This window comes from Suncus etruscus, chromosome 9, assembly GCF_024139225.1.
Source record: "Suncus etruscus isolate mSunEtr1 chromosome 9, mSunEtr1.pri.cur, whole genome shotgun sequence".
NCBI lineage: Eukaryota > Metazoa > Chordata > Mammalia > Eulipotyphla > Soricidae > Suncus > Suncus etruscus.
Window position 1 is genome coordinate 68,389,163 of NC_064856.1, and position 19,850 is coordinate 68,409,012.

At 43.0% G+C, this 19,850-nt stretch overlaps 1 protein-coding gene across 1 annotated transcript in view; it reads right to left on the reverse strand.

The window, feature by feature from the left end:
* Positions 1–357: 357 nt before the first annotated feature.
* LOC126018990 (serum amyloid A protein-like) overlaps positions 358–19,850 on the reverse strand; it is a 33,838-nt gene continuing 14,345 nt past the window's right edge. Inside the window, exons 4-6 of the mRNA XM_049781112.1 lie at positions 2,552–2,646; positions 986–1,124; positions 358–640 (exon numbers count right to left, since the gene is read on the reverse strand). Coding sequence (XP_049637069.1) covers positions 478–640; positions 986–1,124; positions 2,552–2,646 — 397 coding nt within the window. The 3' untranslated portion in view covers positions 358–477. The remainder of the gene's footprint in view (positions 641–985; positions 1,125–2,551; positions 2,647–19,850) is intronic.

Consider the following 19,850-nt stretch of genomic DNA (forward strand, 5'->3'; position numbering starts at 1 on the left):
CCCCCGCCCCAGGTTACTTTTTTTTTTTTTTTTTCATTTTGTTTTGGTGTCACACCGGGCTTGCTCAGGGGTTACTCGTGGCTCTGAGCTCAGAAATCGCCCCTGACAGGCACGGGAGACCATTTGGGATGCCTGGATTAGAACCACCTTCCGTCCTGGGTCTTCTTCATGCAAGGCAAACGCCCTACCGCTGTGCTATCTCTCCAGCCCCGCCCCAAGTTACTTTTTTTAGTATGGTTATTTGAATTTTCTGGGATGCTTATGAAGTATCTATGGTATTAAATAGGCTTGTGTTCCCAGGAAAATGTCCCATGTTATTCCCAAACACCAACCAGTTAGATTTCACAAACATTTATTCACACATTTCTCTATGCTTTTTTCTCAACTATCAAGTACTAGAAATTTAGCATCCAATGATTTTTGTTCAGTAGCTGTTCTGTCCTCCTGAGGCTTTCAGAGAGCAGATGAGGGAGAAGATCAGTACTTCTCAGGCAGTTTTGCAGGACGGAAGTGGTTGGGGTCTTTGCCACTCCGGCCCCACTCATTGGCAAACTGATCGGCCTTTGAATCTTCCCGTCCATGACCACTGTTTCCATACTTAAAAAAGTCTGTGATTCTCTGAGAACCCTCTCTGGCATCGCTGAAAGGAGTGAAGGAGAAAGGAGATGAATCAAAGACAGAAAAGCAATATTCCCATTTTACACATTTCTTTCTTCCAAGGGAGTCAAGAAACAAGAAGCTGTAACATTGGCCCTGCCTGGGCAAAATCCAACTCAGCCTACTCTGATCTCCTGTATGCTGGGCAAATGGCCTCTGTCCTGAGGCTGGAGAATAGCTCTCTCCACTCGCCTTATTCTCTTTCAGCCTCCCAACCCAGAGTGGGCAGAGGGGAATGTGGCAAGAGGTACTTGGATCAGAGGATTGTCTCCAGAGCCTCCTTCCTCCTGATCCCAAACCTCCTGACCCTTTTCACCCACCACTTTACCTGATCACTTTAGCTGCCCATGCGCCACCAGGTCCTCTTCGTGCAGCATCATAGTTCCCCCGGGCATGGAAGTATTTGTCTGAATTTTTATGATTGGCCTCTCGCATGTCGGAATAGGCTCTCCACATGTCTCCGGCCCCTAGAAGGAAAAGAAAGTAATGAAATGCAGGCTTTCACGTTGTGGAGAGAGAAATTTTAAAAATGCTTCTTTCCTGAATTTCAAGAGTCTTTTAAAAATGTTACTCTAAAGTATATGGGCTTGAAAATTATTAATTTTTCACTTCCTTTAATTAACATTAAAAGACACACATGTGGTACAAGATTTTTCTGTGTGTTCCCACTCTGGGTTCTATTGCTCCTTTCATGATGACTGTGTGTGGTTTATGCGCACTAACCACTTTCCTATCTCCTGACCCTGTATCTTAGCTCTTTTTTGTTTATTTGTTTTGTTTTGTTTTTGCTTTTTGGGCCACACCCGCGGTGCTCAGGAGTTACTCCTGGCTGTCTGCTCAGAAATAGCTCCTGGCAGGCACAGGGGACCATATGGGACACCGGGATTCGAACCAACTACCTTTGGTCCTGAATCGGCTGCTTGCAAGGCAAACGCCACTGTGCTATCTCTCCGGGCCCTGTATCTTAGCTCTTAGTGCTTCAGTTTCTCTGTTAAGAGATAGTGATGGTAACATCAAAAAATTCAAAGATTAAAACATGAGTATAAAGATTAGTTTATTTGTGAGTACAAAGCCCAAATAGTGCTTTGCATTATTAAAAACTCTGTTATGGGGCCGGAGAGATAGCATGGAGGTAAGGCGTTTGCCTTTCATGCAGAAGGTCCGTGGTTCAAATCCCGGCGTCCCATATGGTCCCCCGTGCCTGCCAGGAGCGATTTCTGAGCATAGAGCCAGGAGCAACCCCTGAGCGCTGCTGGGTGTGACCCAAAAAACAAAACAAAAAAAGAAAAAAAAACTGTTATTTTGGCTACAAAGAGGCTGGGGCTGGAGAGATAGAATAGCAGGGAAGACATTTGTCTTGAACACAGATGACTTAGGTTTCATCACCTGCACCACATAGAGTTCCCCCAACCCCCTTCAAAAGTGATTTCTGACTTCAGATAGAGCCAGGAGTTAGCCTGACCATGATGGTCCAATGTATCCCCCCCCCCCCGCAAACATCACCAAAAAATTTATTCAGAGGTAAGAGAATTGGGAACAACTCCCAGGTTTGATAAATCCTCATCAGAGCAACATACAAGTGCTATACCCTAACCTCCATTAGGGGGAAGCAGGTCCTTACTTGTATTATTCAAGGAACATGCACTTTAGAAATCCAACTCTTTTCTTCACGCCTGTTAAAAGTTGGGGTCTCGACTTTATGAGCCCTGCTGTACAGGGGTATCCACTGAGGAGGGCAAAGCCCTAAGAAATGCTGTCATAAAGTCCCTACTCAATTTCAACCTATTGTGGCCCTGACCCTGAGAGGTTGTGTCCTCTGCTCAGATGATTGGGTGAACAGGGGGAAAGTCTGGTACAGGCCCTGACCATCACCCTCCCAGCCTTGGAGCCTTACCTTGAGAAGCTTCCCTGAGGAAAGTAAGCCAACGTTGGCTGCTGACACCCAGAAACAAGGAGCAGAAAAGAATGGCCGTGAAAAGTTTCATCTTGCTGCAAAGTCAAGAACACAGCAAGAATTCCAAAAATAAATTTCACTTAATTTTATAAATAGGTATATAGATAGAAGTGAAAAGATACTGTTTTATCATTTAACATAATTCTTACAAGCTTTATTCTCCATTTCTATTTATCTCATGGATATCCAAATGCTTTTCTAGGATTACAAAAGATTACAGTGAGTTTTTTTGTGTGTAAGTCATTTTCCATTTCTATCATCCATAATCAGCTCTGAAATAGAACCATACAGCATGTTTCCATGGAAGGATTCATAGATTTATCCTTCTAAAATACCATATGAGTTTAATAATTCATCCACATTTGTGATATGACACCACATAGAGGTTACAAACAACATGATTTATAATAACTTCCTAGACTAAAAAGTATTCATGGGGTTGGGGAATTAATTCAAAGGGCTGAAGTGCCTGCCTTACAGGTACAAGGACCCAAGCTCAACAATTAGTGATTCCTTCTCCCTATGCCCCAAACACTGTCAGGGTGACTCTGGTGACCCTAGCACTATTTATTTTTTTTTGACCCTAGCACTATTGCTGAGCAGGAATGAGTCAGAGCACTGGACCATCAGGCCTGAACTTCAGGGCTCATGAGAATAGTCACCAGAACCCTAAGCAGTGCTGTAGAGGTCCAGCAATGACAAAAACAGCCACATCTGCTAAGTTGTAATTGTCAGAACAGTTGATTCAGAAAGGATGGAGGACAAGAATGCTTCTGAGAAAGAGGGTTCCCAAAGAAGGAAATTTGGAATATTTTAGCACCTCACCTTTTTCTGTCCCTTCCTGCTGAGAGTCCTGGTACAGTTGAGCAGTCTGTGCTGTCTGCCTGGGAAAAGATCTCTGCTATATATACTGCTTACTTGGGTCATAGGACACATGGGAAGAGAGGGTTGAAGAAAAACAAAACATTAGGGGAATTCCCTGTGTACAGGTGCATTATCTAGAGTATTGGATAGACTTTCATCATATATTTCATTCCCAAATTTCACAATCTGGCAGAATTGAGCATTCTTGGTGTGTTTTCTGTAAATTTCTGGAGTTCTTGTAAATCTGCTCGACCTTTTTGGGAAGGAGTGTGTCCGAGTTATCACTGGGAGATTTTGCAAGGGTGTGGAGAGCAGCATGGTTTGATGGGTCTCTGTAAGCAATGTGTTTGGGCGTAAACTAGACCACTTTTCCTTGGAAGGATTTCTTTTCTTTTCGGTAAGGGGCAATTTCTTTTTCTTTTTTTTTTTTTTGAGGGGGGGTCATTGGTTCACAACCTGGCAGCGCTCAGGGATTATTTCTGGCTCTGTGCTCATCATCACTCCTGGCAGACTCAATGGGACCATAAGAGATGCTGGGGATTGAACCCATGTCCGTCCCAAGGCATCTGAATCAAGGCAAATGCCTACCACTGTGCTAGCAATCTGGCCCTTGGTAATGGGCAATTTCAAAAGGGACAATTTCAAAATTGGCAAACTTATGATTATAAAAGAAGTTTTGCACAATAATTTTTTTAGCTTTCTTTATTGAGTCATAAAGCTCCCCCCAAATTAGGCTTGTGCACCAGCCCTGAGCATGCACAATAATTTGAAAGACAAATATTTCTTTCTTTCAAATTGTGATACTTGCTTCCTGCTGTCCCCAACTGAGGACAAATAATCTCCAAGTACCTCAGATCCTAGGGTAAGAATCTTAAAAACTGGATAGGTTTGTATCCACTCAATGTTGATGAAGAAGTGGCAGTGGCAGTTCTTGGAATCAACTTCCATCTCATTTCTATTCCTTTCCCTGATCTAAAGAGAGCTTAGAGATACAGGCGGAAGAGAGAAGTCAAGAGTTGCTAGTTTTATGAGCATACAGTGTTTTTGGAAACAGAGAACTGGAGAACCAAGAAGAAAAGAAAAGTGTCTTTGAGTCCCAAGGTGAATGTATGTTGAGCTGTGAAAATTCTCCTTGTTTAGGGCCAGAGCTATAATAGAGCAGCAGGTAAGGCACTACCTTGATGTGGCCAATGCAGATTGACTCTCTGGCATTCCATATGGTCCCCCAAACACTGCCAGGAATAATTCCTTAGTGCAGAACCAAGATTACCCTGCAGCATTGCCAGATGTGACCCCAAAAACAAACCAGAGCAAAACAAAACAAAACAAAACAAAAAACCTCTCCTTGTTTATATTAGAAAAGAGTAAAGGAGGGAATTCTTGAGAGACTGGGTATATATAAGACCCAGAGGATGTTCTGAAGGTGCTTATTCTAATACAGAATTTCTTTAGGAGGGGTAGAAGCTGGGAAGATTGGAAGTACACCCTGTGGTGCTCAAGGTTTACTTTTACCTCTACAGTCAGGTATCACTTTTGGCAGTGCTGGAGGATCTATTTGGGGTGCTGGGAATAGAACCTGGGTCATGCAGTACTAGGGCCCTACCTACTGCAATATCTCTCCTGACTCCCAGGTACAATCTTCTCTATAATGGAAAGTCCTTGTCAGATGAAATAGTGCTATACTGATTTTATGTCATAAAAACGATGCACAAGGGTTGGAGCAATAGTACAGCAAGTACTGCACTTGCCTTACATGCAGCCTACCCAGTTCAATCTTTGGCATCCCATATGATCCCCCTTAATAAAAAGCCAGGAATAACCCCTGAACACCCACCTACTAAAACTAGGGAAGAAAATTAAAAGATCCTTTGTGCCAGTGGATGCTGCCAACAGGACGTGTGTTGCGATCTTCATATTGCACAAGGTTTTGCAGCTGCTAGTGAGGTCAGAAGTGAAAGTGCAAGAGGTGCCAGAAGGTGCTTTTGGACATAGCCCAAAGGCCAACCTTTTTGAAGGTACTTCCATCCAAAGGGAATTGTGCCTGAGGATGTTGAACTTGAGGCCAAACAATAAAATTATTATTAGAAAGTGTGCCTCCAGAACGCTGCCCAGAAGCTCATTTTATTCCTTTATTCCCTCACTCCCACACCTATTACCCATCATTTAACCATTTTTTGTACTAATGATTTTTTGTTTTGGCCGAGGTGGGTGCATATGTTTCACAGTAATGTTTTGGGGGCTGTCTGAAGCTTCAGCAGGCAACACGAGGAGAATATGACTCCATGCAGTAGGCTTTTTGGCCAAGCTAAGAGGAAAATGCAGTCTTGGCTCCCCCCCCCCCCCACACACACACACAGCCTTCTCTGTCCTTCCTCTCGGTCCCCAGGGTTATCCCTGGCCACTGCTCAGGGTCCTAACAAGTGGGTTCCAGCGAGGAGCAGTTTAAAGGAGACCCCAGGCTTCCCAGTTCCTGCATGGGGCAGGGAGGGGACTAGAGAACTCCTGGCTTCCAGCAATTAGGAAGCAAACGCCTCTGGGGGAGTCGGAAGCTTCAGCAGGCAACACAGGGATAACATGGCTCCATGTGCTCTTCACTTGGCCAAATCACAAACCCAAGTGGTGTCTCGGAAATAACACCCTCCCTATTGATTATTTCTAAAACATAAAAGGGACACGTGTATCTCCTTTGTATATCTCAGATGTAGTCCCTTAACATCTAGAACAGGGGTCTTCAAACTTTTTAAAGTGGGGGCCAGATTACGGTCCCTTAGAGAGCTGGAGGGCCGGACTATATGAGCTACTAATTCCTACTCACACTGCACATATCTTATATAAATAAAATGAAAACCATTTATAAATAAACAGATCACACACCAGTATTTCAATGGGAACTGTGGGCCTGCTTTTGGCTAATGAGATGATCAATGTCCGGTTCCATATTTGTCACTGCCAGCCATAACAAGTGATGCAAGTTGGCATCAGTTAATCTTGATCTGGTTGGAGATTTCAGATGTTTATTTCTTGAGAAAGTCTGTTCACAGGCATAAGTGCTACCAAAGATGGTTACCATTTTGAGTGCATGGTTCCTGATATTTGGTTATACACTGAGTGTATATGCTGGCAGGTATCTTGGCAACCAAACAGCGCTCACTGCTGGCAGGCCGCATGTGGCCCTCGGGCCGTAGTTTGAAGACCCTGATCTAGAACGCTTTCCGAATATCCTCAAATAGTGACAATTTTGCCCACTGGTTTTGTTGCTTGATTGTTAGCTTTTCTCCCGTTGAGATCTGTTTTATAAGCAATCCTGGTAGAAGAGTATCTCTGTATAGAATTCATGTTTGAAACAAGTTACGGGGAATGTTGGACTTTATTTGTAGGCCCATGATGCACCAACAATATATTGTGGCATGTTTCTCTTTTGCATAGGCACATTAAAATGGGAAAATAATACATATGCAAACAAGTTCTTATCTAATAGAGATGGGAACACAATTTTGGTAATGCAGTTAGGCCTTATACCCTGAACATTGGCATAATGATTTGGCTTAGGCCTCAGAAGAACGGACATTGCCCATACACACCTGAACAATGGATATCATCTATGGAAACAACCACAATTGTCTATAACATTACCAGGATCCAACCCTCTACCAGGGAAGACCTACTACTGCTCTGGCATTGACTTACTCCAAAGAGTGCTCTCAACACCCAGATGACTCAGCAACAGTCTGCTTGCAGGGCAGATCGCTCCGCATCTAACGGTGTGCTGAAACTAGAGGATGTGCCACATCAGCCTGACTTCGATGAAAGAAATGCATTGAATCCAGAATCTTTAAACATAGGAACCTGATACCAACAACAGCTAAAATGTAAAAAAATTTCACCGGGACCACGGAGAATGACTCGAGTTGGACAGACTGGTATGCCTGGAGCCCAGAGTCGATCTTATGCCAACAAACCTCAGGGGTGAGGCCTTCTTGTCATCAGGCCAAGGATTTTTTTTTCCGTTTTCCCCATATTTTTCTGGCTCTGTGCAAACAACGGCGATTGCCACTATCACACCTTTACTATTTTTTTTTAACCATTATCCTTTAAGAAAAAAAAATTACTGAACTTAAAAACAAATAACTGGGCCGGAGAGATAGCATGGAGGTAAGGCGTTTGCCTTTCATGCAGGAGGTCATCGGTTCGAATCCCGGCGCCCCATATGGTCCCCTGTGCCTGCCAGGAGCAATTTCTGAGCCTGGAGCCAGGAATAACCCCTGAGCACTGCCAGGTGTGACCCAAAAAAACCAAAAAAAAAAAAAAAACCAAAAAAAAACCAAATAACTGTAGTAGAATGACTGTCTCAAATACAGGCAGGGATGGGAAGGGGGGAGGGGGCATTGGGAAGGGGGAATGTTACACTGGTGAAAGGGGGTGTTCTGTTTGTGACTGTTACCCAACTATAATCATGTTACATAAATAAAAAATATATTAAAAAAAAAAAAAGAAAGTGTGCCTGAATTCAGCTGATCAGGAAAGACACAATACCACAGTCTTTGTAGCCAATGATGTTTGTTTGAATTTTATTGAGGAAAAAGTATGAAATTCTGAATGCTGGATCTGGTCACAAAGGGCATTCTGTTGGTGACATTCCTGGAGTCGATTTTAAGGTTGTCAAAGTAGGCAATGTCTCTCTTTTGGCCTTATACAAAGGCAGGAGAAAAAGACCGATATCCTAAGTTTTGGTATAAAAGTACAGTAGTAAGAAACTTTCACATACCCAGAAAGATAGATTGCTTTAAGGAGTATCTCTCTTTGGTTCTTGCCACTTGGGTTACAATATGTCTTGATCATCTGTTTGGGTTTGTTTTGTTGTGTATATTTTGGACCTTCTGATCAGTAAATCTTTACATTGTTAACATGAAATGTATAAATGTAAATATCCCCTTTACACACTCGGGAAAATTAATTCATTCTATCTAAGGCTAGAGCAATAGTATATTGTTTTCCACATAATCAACCTGGGTTTGATCCTCAGCATCCCATATGTTCCCCAGAGCAACACCATGAGAACACTACCAGGTGTGGTTCAAAAAGCAATAAATAAATACTTCTTCCTTGCATTTTCTTCAGTATCCTGTGGTGATGAGTTTTTTTTTTCTCTTAATTTTTTATTTATCTCTTAAGCTCTGTTTGAGGTATTGGTGTGTTCGGTCACATCCAGCAGTGCTCAGGACTTACTCCTGGCTCTGTGCTCAAGAGTCACTCCTGGGGTCGGAGCGATAGCACAGCAGTAGGGCATTTGTCTTGCACGCAACCAATCTAGGACAGATGGTGGTTCAAATCCTGGTGTCCATATGGTCCCTCAAGCCAGGAGCGATTTCTGAGCAAAAGCCCAGGAATAGGGGCTGGAGAGATAGCATGGCGGTAAGGCGTTGGCCTTGCATGCAGAAAGATCGTGGTTTGAATCCCGGCATCCCATATAGTCTCTGAGCCTGCCAGGAGTGATTTCTGAGCGTAGAGCAAGAAGTAACCCCTGAACGCTGCCAGGTGTGACCCAAAAACCACACACACACATACATACACACACACACACACACACACACACACACACTCAAAGCCAACAGTAACCCCTGAGTGTCTCTGGGTGTAGCCTACAAACCAAACAAAACCAAAACAAAACATTATAATATAAATTTACTGCTTGAAAAAGAAAAAAATTACTGCTTGAGGGGCTGGAGCGGTGGTGCAAGCAGTAGGGCATTTGCCGTGCATTCGCTAACCTAGAAAGAACCGTGGTTCCATTCCCCGGTGTCCCATATGGTTCCCCAAGCCAGTAGCGGTTTCTGAGCACTTAGCCAGGAGTAACCCCTGAGGTCACAGGGTGTGGCAAAAAAGGCAAAAAAAAAATTACTGCTTGAACACAATACAGTTAACTACAGTTATATTTTTCAGAGGGTGGGGAACACCTGGTAGTACTCAGAACTTACTCCTGACTCTGTACTCAGAGATCACACCTAGGGAGCTTGGGAACTATATGAACTTCTGAGGATTGATTGCCTGTAGGCTGTGTGCCAAGCAAAGGCCTTAACCACTGTATTTTATCGAAGCCCCTCAACTACAATTCTTGTAGTCAACATACTCTTGTTTTCTCCACATGTGGAGGCTGGTCTTTCTGGCTTAACTTCTGGACAAAGACTTGTACAACATTCTGCCTATAATTGTTTCACTGTTCCTGGCTACCCAGTTCTCTCCTTTAATTCTGTCCTGCCATCTGGCTCCACTTTTTCTTGGATTTTATTTCTGATACCTGTCAAATCAACCTCAAGGATCATCCTAAGAATATTGGCTTAAAGTCAGGGTCCTACACAGGGCTCGATTCTCCCACCTCCTACTCTCCGTTAGCTCAGATGTCCCCATCCAGGTGCTCCAATCCCCTCCACAGTCCAAGTATTCCTGTCTCAGACCCCCTCCCAGTCGCCCAACCTTTGATATGAGGCAGCCAGGTCACATTGCAAACTTTGTTTGCTCAGGTTTGTGTAACCAGGTTATGACAGGAGGATGCGGAAACCACCGATGTCTGGAAAATAATTCTCAGCAATTTTTCAGAATTATGGCCTTCAGAAATTTTCCCTGGATCTCGTTAGCATGAGGAAATAAGGTAGGATCAGCTCCAAGAAGTGGTCAAAGTGATTCAGTTTAGTTTCTTCTTTCTGAATTACATTGCAATTTCTTATTTATTTATTCATTTATTTATTTACTTTTGGTTTTGGGGTCACACCTGGCAGCACTCAGGGGTTGCTTCTGGCAGGCTCCGGGACCATATAGGATGCCAAAGTTGGAGCCACCATCCATCTTGAATTTGCTGCATGCAAGGCAAACGCCCAACCACTGTGCTATCTCCCTTGACCCAATTTCTTTGTCTTTCTTTCTCCTTCCTTCCTTTCTTCCTTTCTTTCTTTCTTCCTTCCTTCCTTCCCTCCCTCCCTCCCTCCCTCCCTCCCTCCTTCTTTCCTTCCTTCCTTCTTTTTCTTTTCTTTTTTTTGGGGGGGTCACATTAGTGGCACTTACAGGTTACTCCTGGCTGTGCACTCAGAAATCGCTCCTAGCAGGCTCGGGGACCATATAGGATGCCAGGATTCGAACCACTGACCTTGTGCATGCAAGGCAAACACCTTACCTCCATGCTATCTATCTGGCCCCTCTTTCTTTCTTTCTCTCTTTCTTTCTTTCCTTTTCTTTTTTTTCTTTTTTTTCTTTATTTGAATATTTTGATTACATAAATGATTGTGATTAGGTTTCAGTCATGTAAAGAACACCCCCCTTCACCAGTGTAACATTCCCACCACCAATGTCCCCAATCTCCCTCCATCCCACCCCACCCCGACCTGTACTCCAGAAAGGCTTTCCAGTTCCCTCATTCATTCACTTGATTATGGTAGTTTTCTGTGTAGTTATTTCTATAGCTGTACTTACCACTCTTTGTGTTGAGCTTCATGGAGGGAGCTGATGTTCCAGCCCTCCTCTCATTGTCTCTGAGGATTGTTACAAAAATGACTTTTATTTTTCTTAAAACCCATAGATGAGTGAGACTATTCTGCGTCTCTCTCTCTCTCCTTCTGACTTATTTCACTCAGCATGATAGATTCCATGTACATTCATGTATAGGAAAATTTCATGACTTCATCTCTCTTGACGGCTGCATAATATTCCATTGTGTATATGTACCACAGTTTCTTTAGCCATTCATCTGTTGAAGGGCATCTTGGTTGTTTCCAGAGCCTGGCTATTGTGAATAGTGCTGCAATAAATATAGGTGTGAGGAAGGGGTTTTTATATTGTATTCTTGTGTTCTTAGGTTATATCCCTAGGAGTAGAATAGCTGTGTCAAATGGGAGCTCAATTTCCAGATTTTGAAGGAATCTCCATATCGCTTTTCATAAAGGCTGTACTAGGCGGCATTCCCACCAGCTGTGGATAAGAGTTCCTTTCTCTCCACATCCCCGCCAGCACTGATTGTTCTCATTCTTTGTGATGTGCGCCAATCTCTGTGGTGTGAGGTGGTATCTCATCGTTGTTTTGATTTGCATCTCCCTGATGACTAGTGATGAGGAGCATTTTTTCATGTGCCTTTTGGCCATTATTATTTCTTTTTTATCAAAGTGTCTGTTCGGGGCCGGAGAGATAGCATGGAGGTAAGGTGTTTGCCTTTCATGCAGGAGGTCATCGGTTCAAATCCCGGCACCCCATATGGTCCCCCGTGCCTGCCAGGAGCAATTTCTGAGCCTGGAGCCAGGAATAACCCCTGAGCACTGCCGGGTGTGACCCAAAAACCACAAAAAAAAAAAAGTGTCTGTTCATTTCTTCTCCCCATTTTTTTGATGGGATTAGATGTTTTTTTCTTGTAAAGTTCTGTCAGTGCCCTGTATATTTTGGATATTAGCCCCTTATCTGAAGGGCATTGGGTGAATAGTTTCTCCCACTCAGTGGGTCACTCTTGTATCCTGGGCACTATTTCTTTTGAGGTGCAGAAGCTTCTCAGTTTAATGTATTTCCATCTGTTAATCTCTGCTTCCACTTGTTTGGAAAGTGCAGTTTCCTCCTTGAAGATGCCTTTAGTTTCAATGTCATGGAGTGTTTTACCGACGTGTTTTTCTATATACCTTATGGTATCCGGTCTGATATCAAGGTCTTTAATCCATTTGGATTTTACCTTCATACACGATGTTAACTGGGGGTCTATGTTCGCTTTTTTGCAAGTGGCTAACCAGTTCTGCCAGCACCATTTGTTGAAGAGATTTTCCCTACTCCATTTAGGATTTCTTGCTCCTTTGTCAAAAATTAGGTAATCGTATGTCTGGGGAATGTTCTCTGAGAACTCAAGCCTATTCCACTGATCTGAGGGTCTGTCTTTATTCCAATACCATGCTGTTTTGATAACTATTGCTTTGTGATACAGTTTAAAGTTGGGGAAAGTAATGCCTCCCATTTTCCTTTTCCCTAAGAGTGCTTTAGCTATTCGAGGGTGTTTATTGTTCCAGATGAACTTCATAAGTGTTTGATCCACTTCTTTGAAGAATGTCATGGGTATTTTTTTTTTTTTTTGGTTTTTGGGCCACACCCGGCAATGCTCAGGGGTTACTCCTGGCTGTGTGCTCAGAAATAGCTCCTGACAGGCACAGGGGACCATATGGGACACCGGGATTCGAATCAACCACCTTTGGTCCTGGATCGGCTGCTTGCAAGGCAAACGCCGCTGTGCTATCTCTCCGGGCCCTGTCATGGGTATTTTTAAGGGGATCACATTAAATCTGTATAATGCTTTGGGGAGTATTGCCATTTTAATGATGTTAATCCTGCCAAACAATAAGCAGGGTAAGTGTTTCCATTTCCCTGTGTCCTCTCTTATTTCTTGGAGCAGGGCTTTATAGTTTTCTTTGTATAGGTCCTTCCTGTCTTTGGTCAAATTGACTCCAAGATATTTGAGTTTGTGTGGCACTGTTGTGAATGGGATTGCCTTCCTGACTTCCATCTCTTCCCTATCATTATTGGTGTATAAAAAGGCCATTGAGAGAACACTCCGCATGCCAGATTTCTGGGTCTTTGACTGGTATGTTGGGGGCTCTGGGCAGGACAGCTAGCCACAGGCCCCCTGGGCTGAACACCTAGTCCAGGGGACCAAGATCCCCCCAAACCTGGTGGGTCTTCAGGGCCACGCCTGGTTAATCGGGCCCTAGGGGGAGGGGGGAGAAATCCTTCCCTATGCAGCCAAAAACTACAGAGGCACAGCTGGGCTCAGAACACTCCACATGCCAGATTTCTGGGTCTTTGACTGGTATGTTGGGGGCTCTGGGCAGGACAGCTAGGCACAGGCCCCCTGGGCTGAACACCTAGTCCAGGGGACCAAGATCCCCCCAAACCTGGTGGGTCTTCAGGGCCACACCTGGTTAATCGGGCCCTGGGGGGAGGGGGGAGAAATCCCTCCCTATGCTGCCAAAAACTACAGAGGCACGGCTGGGCTCAGAACACTCCGCATGCCAGATTTCTGGGTCTTTGACTGGTATGTTGGAGGCTCTGGGCAGGACAGCTAGCCACAGGCCCCCTGGGCTGAACACCTAGTCCAGGGGACCAAGATCCCCCCAAACCTGGTGGGTCTTCAGGGCCACGCCTGGTTAATCGGGCCCTGGGGGGAGGGGGGAGAAATCCCTCCCTATGCATCCAAAAACTACAGAGGCACAGCTGGGCTCAGAACACTCCGCATGCCAGGATTTCTGGGTCTTTGACTGGTATGTTGGGGGCTCTGGGCAGGACAGCTAGCCACAGGCCCCCTGGGCTGAACACCTAGTCCAGGGGACCAAGATCCCCCAAACCTGGTGGGTCTTCAGGGCCACGCCTGGTTAATCGGGCCCTGGGGGGAGGGGGGAGAAATCCCTCCCTATGCATCCAAAAACTACAGAACCCGCGCGTACTTCATATATTAAGAGTATTCCTTACTGTTATGTTACGTTTTACGTATCCAGAATCTTTATTTTGTATTGTGTCCTTTCCCACATCCCTACAAAGCGCCTTTTTATTCCTTTACTCTCTACCCCCCCAAACATTTCTAATCTACATTACTCTTTTTAATCAGTAGTGTACAAGCCTTATCACAGACCAAAGCCGTTTATTGTGTGTAACAACCCCAAACTGTTTCAAGATACATAAAATGGACTCGTATTTCTTTAGAATATTTTGTGTTTTTTCTCTGACAGCTATAATTCTTACTAAATGTTTTCTTATATGGTGACGATTCTAACCACTTTTCATCTTCTCTTTTTGAGCTGTTTAACAAGGAATCTTAGAGAAAGAGTCCCCCAGATTAATGCTTATGATTGAACCATAATTGTTCTTATCACCCCCATATGCACCAAGAACACCACGTGGCATTGCTCCTTTTTTGCATAGGCACATTAAAATGGGAAAATATTATACATATAAATAAGATCCTATCTAATAGAGATTGGTACAGACAAATCTTATAGTGCAAAGGGACCTTACACCCTGAACATTGACATAACGACCTGGCACAGACCTCAGAAGAAAGGGCATTTCCCTGAACCAGGGAAGCCATCCACAAAACATCCAGGCTGGTCTATAGCATCACCTGGAAGCAATCCTCTACCAAGGAAGACTCTACACTGCTCAGACATTGTCCTGCTCAAAAGAGACTTCCATTAACACTGAGAAGACTTAACAACAACAACGACCTGCTTACAGGACAGGGCTCCCTGCATTGCCCTTTGATTGTGAGGTGAAACCAGAGGACGCTCCACATCCTGACTTCAATGTTGGATATACAGATTCCAGGATCTTTAATACAGAAGCTTGATACCAACAACAGAGACTGTGTGAAAAATATAAGTGTGTTGGCACTACAGACAATGTCTTGGATTGGACGATCTAGCTTGCCTGGAGCCTAGAGTTGGTCTTGTGCCATGAACCTTCAGGGGTCGGGTCTTTTTGTATTTAGGCCAAGGTTATTTCTTTCCATGTCCCTCATATTTTGGTGGGCCTATGCAAACAACAATTGCCACTCTAACACCATTTTTGCTGTGCTCCTTTGACTCTAATCCTTAAAAAGAACCCACTTAAGATTTGAGGTTAACTTAAGCTAATATGCATGAATATGGAAATGTAAAAAAATGCTGTGCCTGTAATGTTTAAGGAGTTATGTAAGTTTTATGGCTTTAGATTGCCTTGTGTGCTGTTAAGAAATATTATAGTGTGTTACAATCTTAATGTTCTTTGAATGAAATTTCAAAGTTGGGATATCAGCAAGGGGACTTCTGAGAATTATGTTATGTATTGTCCTTCCACTGTAACTTTACCTTGTCCTCTTTCTTTGCATCCTTGTTCTCATAATTAAAAATAAAAAAATTAATAAAAAAAAGGCCATTGATTTCTGTAGGTTGATTTTGTAGCCTGCCACCTTGCTATATGAATCTATTGTTTCTAGAAGTTTTTTGGTAGAGTCTTTAGGGTTTTCTAAGTATAGTATCATGTCATCTGCAAACAATGAGAGCTTGACTTCTTCCTTTCCTATCTGGATTCCCTTGATATCTTTTTCTTGCCTGATCACTATAGCAAGAACTTCCAGTACTATGTTGAAGAGGAGTGGTGAGAGCAGACAGCCTTGTCTTGTACCAGAATTTAGAGGAAAGGCTTTTAGTTTTTCTCCATTGAGGATAATATTTGCCATTGGCTTGTGGTAGATGGCTTCAACTAGATTGAGAAAGGTTCCTTCCATTCCCATCTTGCTGAGAGTTTTGATCAAGAATGGGTGTTGGACCTTATCAAATGCTTTCTCTGCATCTATTGATATGATCATGTGATTTTTATTTTTCTTGTTGTTGTTGATGTTGTGTATGATGTTAATAGATTTATGGATGTTAAACCATCCTTGCATTCCTGGGATAAAACCTACTTGGTCGTAGTGTATGATCTTCTTGATGATGCATTGGATCCCATTTGGCAGGATTTTGTTGAAGATCTTTGCATCAGCATACATCAGGGATATTGGTCTGTAATTTTCTTTATTGGCAGTGTCTCTGTCTGGTTTTGGTATCAAGGTGATGTTGGCTTCATAAAAGCTGTTTGGGAGTGTTCCCATTTTTTCAATTTCATAGAAGAGCTTGGCTAGGATTGGTAGTAATTCCTCTTGAAAGATTCGAAAAAATTTATTAGGAAAACCATCTGGGCCTGGACTTTTCTTTTTGGGCAGATGTTTGATTACAGTTTCAATTTCCTCAGTAGTGATGGGGTGTTTAGATATGCTACATCCTCCTTACTTAAATGTGGAAGGTTATAAGTGTCCAAGAATTTTTCCATTTCTTCTAGGTTCTCATGTTTTGTAGCATAAAGTTTCTCAAAGTAGTCTCTGATTACCCTTTGGATCTCTGCAATATCTGTCGTGATCTCCCCCTTTTCATTTCTTTTTTTTTTTTTTTTTTTGGTTTTTTGGCCCACACCCGGTAACGCTCGGGGGTTACTCCTGGCTATGCGCTCAGAAGTTGCTCCTGGCTTGGGAGACCATATGGGACGCCAGGGGATCGAACTGTGGTCCGTCCAAGGCTAGCACAGGCAAGGCAGGCACTTTACCTCTTGTGCCACCGCCCGGCCCCCCCCTTTTTATTTCTAATAGGGGTTATCAGATTTCTCTCTCTCTTTGTGAGTTTTGCCAATGGTCTATCAATCTTGTTTATTTTTTCAAAAAACCAGCTTCTGCTTTCGTTGATCTTTTGGATTGCTTTTTTGTTTTCCACTTCATTGAGTTCTGCTTTCAGCTTTGTTAATTCCTTCTAGACAGAAAAAATCTATTTTTGGTTCCTTTTGTTGGTCATTTTCTAATTTTTTAAGCTGCGCCATTAAGTTATTCGGGTATGCTCCTTCTTCCTTCCTGATGTGTGCTTGTAGAGCTATAAATTTTCCTCTCAGGACCGCTTTTGCTGTGTCCCATAGATTCTGGCAGTTTGTGTCTTCATTATCATTTGTTTCCAAGAAAGTTTTGATTTCCTTTTTAATTTCATCTCAGGCCCACTGGTTGTTCAGTAGCAGGGTATTTAATTTCTAATTGTTAAAGTTTTTCTTCTGTGTGGCTTTGTAGTTCACATCTAATTTCAGAGCCTTGTGGTCAGCAAAGGTAGCCTGCAAGATTTCTATCCTCTTGATTTTATGGAGGTATGTTTTATGTGTCAGCATGTAGTCTATTCTGGAGAATGACCCATGTACATTGGAAAAGAATGTGTATCCAGGTTTTTTGGGATAGAGTGTCCTGTATATATCTACTAGTCCTCTTTCTTCCATAACTTTTCAGGGCTAGTATGTTTTTGTTGGGTTTCAGTCTGGTTGACCTATCAAGTGTTGATAGGGCCGTGTTGAAGTCTCCCACATGATTGTGTTATTGATTTCTTCTTTCAGATTTGTCAGTAATTGTATTAGATAATTTGCTGGTCTCTCATTGGGTGCATATATGTTTAATAGTCTGATTTCTTCCTGTTGCACATATCCCTTGATTAGTACATAGTGTCTATCTTTGTCCCTTACCACTTTTCTGAGTATAAAGTTGGTGTCATCAGATATTAATATGGCCACCCCAGCTTTTTTGAGGGTGTTGTTTGCTTGGATGATTTTCCTCCAGCCTTAGATTTTGAGTCTATGTTTGTTCTGACTATTCAGATGTGTTTCTTGTAGGCAGCAGAAGGTTGGATTCATCTTTTTGACCCATTTTGCCACTCTGTGTCTTTTAATTGGTGAATTTAGTCCATTGACATTGAGGGAGATGATTGTCATAGGATTTAATGTCATCTTTGTAGATAAGTTTGCTGTGTTTGTTGGTCTCTCTTGTCTTAGAGTAGATCTGTCAGTTTTTCCTTTAAGGCTGGTTTATCATCTGTGAAGTTTCTGAGCTGTTGTTTATCCATGAAGCTGTGTATTCTTCCTCCAAACCTGAACGTGAGTCGGGCTGGGTGCAGTATTCCCAGTGAGGCATTCATTTCATTCAGTCTTGTCACAATATTCCACCACTGTTTTCTGGCCTTGAGAGTTTCTTGTGACATGTCTGCTGTAAGTCTTAGGGATGCTCCTTTGAATGTAATTTCCCTTTTTGATCTTGCTGCTTTCAGTATTCTATCTCTATCTATGGGATTTGTCATTGTAACAAGGATATGTCTTGGGGTGTTTTTCTTTGGGTCTCTTTTAGCTGGTATTCTTTGGGCATGCAGGATTTGATTTCATATAGTCTTTAACTCTGGGAGTATCTCTTTGATGATGTCTTTGACAGTTGATTCTTCTTGGAGATCTCCTTCCTGGGTTTCTGGGACTCCAATGATTCTTATGTTGCTTCTGTTGAATTTATCAAAGGTTTCTATTTTCATCTGTTCGCATGCCTTGAGTACTTTTTCCATTGCCTGTTTGTTTGTCTTAAGGTTCTTTTCCAATTTCTTCTCTTGTGTTGAGTTTTTCTGCATCACATCTTCCAGTACTCTGATTCTCTCCTCAGCTGCTGATATCCTGTTGGCGAGGCTATCCATTGAGATTTTCAGTTGAGCAACCATGTTTTTCAGATCTGTTATTTCAGTTTGGAGTTTTCTGATTTCTGTCTTTGTGTTTTCTTCAGACCAGTCTATGCTCTTTTTGAGTTTTACGAACATATTCCATATTTCTATTCTAAACTCCTTATCTGAAAGGTTAATCAGGTGGTTGGAATTTATTAGGTCATCCGAGCTTTCATCTTCATTCTCTGTGGATGGTGTTTGCCTGCGAGGTTTCCCCATTGTCACGCTTGTAGTGTGGTTTTTCCTGTGTGTCGTGGTGGGGTTCATTGATTAGAAAGAGTGCACGGCCACGAAGTGAAGCTGCCGCACTCTTCTGCTGCCTCTAGTTGACAGTCCTCAGAGTGAACAAAGGCACAGCAGGGCAGAGCGATCCCGCAGCCCCAGAACGTATTCACTTAGCAGCTTCAAAATGCAGTTTTTTGGGGGGTGCGCTCCCTAGGCCTCTGAGGAAACCTTCAGGGATTCAGAAGCACAGTTTCAGGCAGACAGAGATAGGAGTTTCCCCTGAAGTCCTCAGAGTGAACAAAGGCACAGCAGGGCAGTGTGATCCCGCAGCCTCAGAATGTACTCACTCAGCAGCTTCAAAATGCAGTTTTTTGGGGGTACGCTCCCTAGGCCTCTGAGGAAACCTTCGGGGATTCAGAAGCACAGTTTCAGCTCTTTCTCTCTTTCTCTTTGTCTTTCTTCCTTCCTTTCTCTCTTTCCTTTCTCTTTTCTTTCTTTCTTTCTTTCTTTCTTTCTTTCTTTCTTTCTTTCTTTCTTTCTTTCTTTCTTTCTTTCTTTCTTTCTTTCTTTCTTTCTTTCTTTCTTTCTTTCTTTCTTTCTTTCTTTCTTTCTTTCTTTCTTTCTTTCTTTCTTTCTTCTTTCTTCCTTTCTCTCCTCTCTCTCTCTCTCTTCCTCTGATCTAACAGGCAACACAGGGGTTAAGGTGTAACAACTCCTGTTCCATGCATGGCACTCCATGGTCTCCTGAGCCCTGCCAAGGGAAATCCCCAAGCCCTTATTGAGTGTGCCCCTCAAAATAAAATAATAACAGTTTTGCTGTATACTTGTCCCATTTGACATTTGGGTTAAAAGAGTGACACATAGAGATTCTTTCATTGGGTTATAGGCTGAAAAATGGCAGGACAGTTTGGTCCTAATTGCCCTCTTCTTTCTTGGTGACCTGTCTTTGAATCAGGGCTGATGATGGGTTTATGAGTTATGCCTCTGAATAAGAAGCTACAGACTCTTCCTGCACAAACGTTCAAACAAGATTCCAGTGAAACAAAGGCCATGTTCCACGAAGCTCTCTTGAC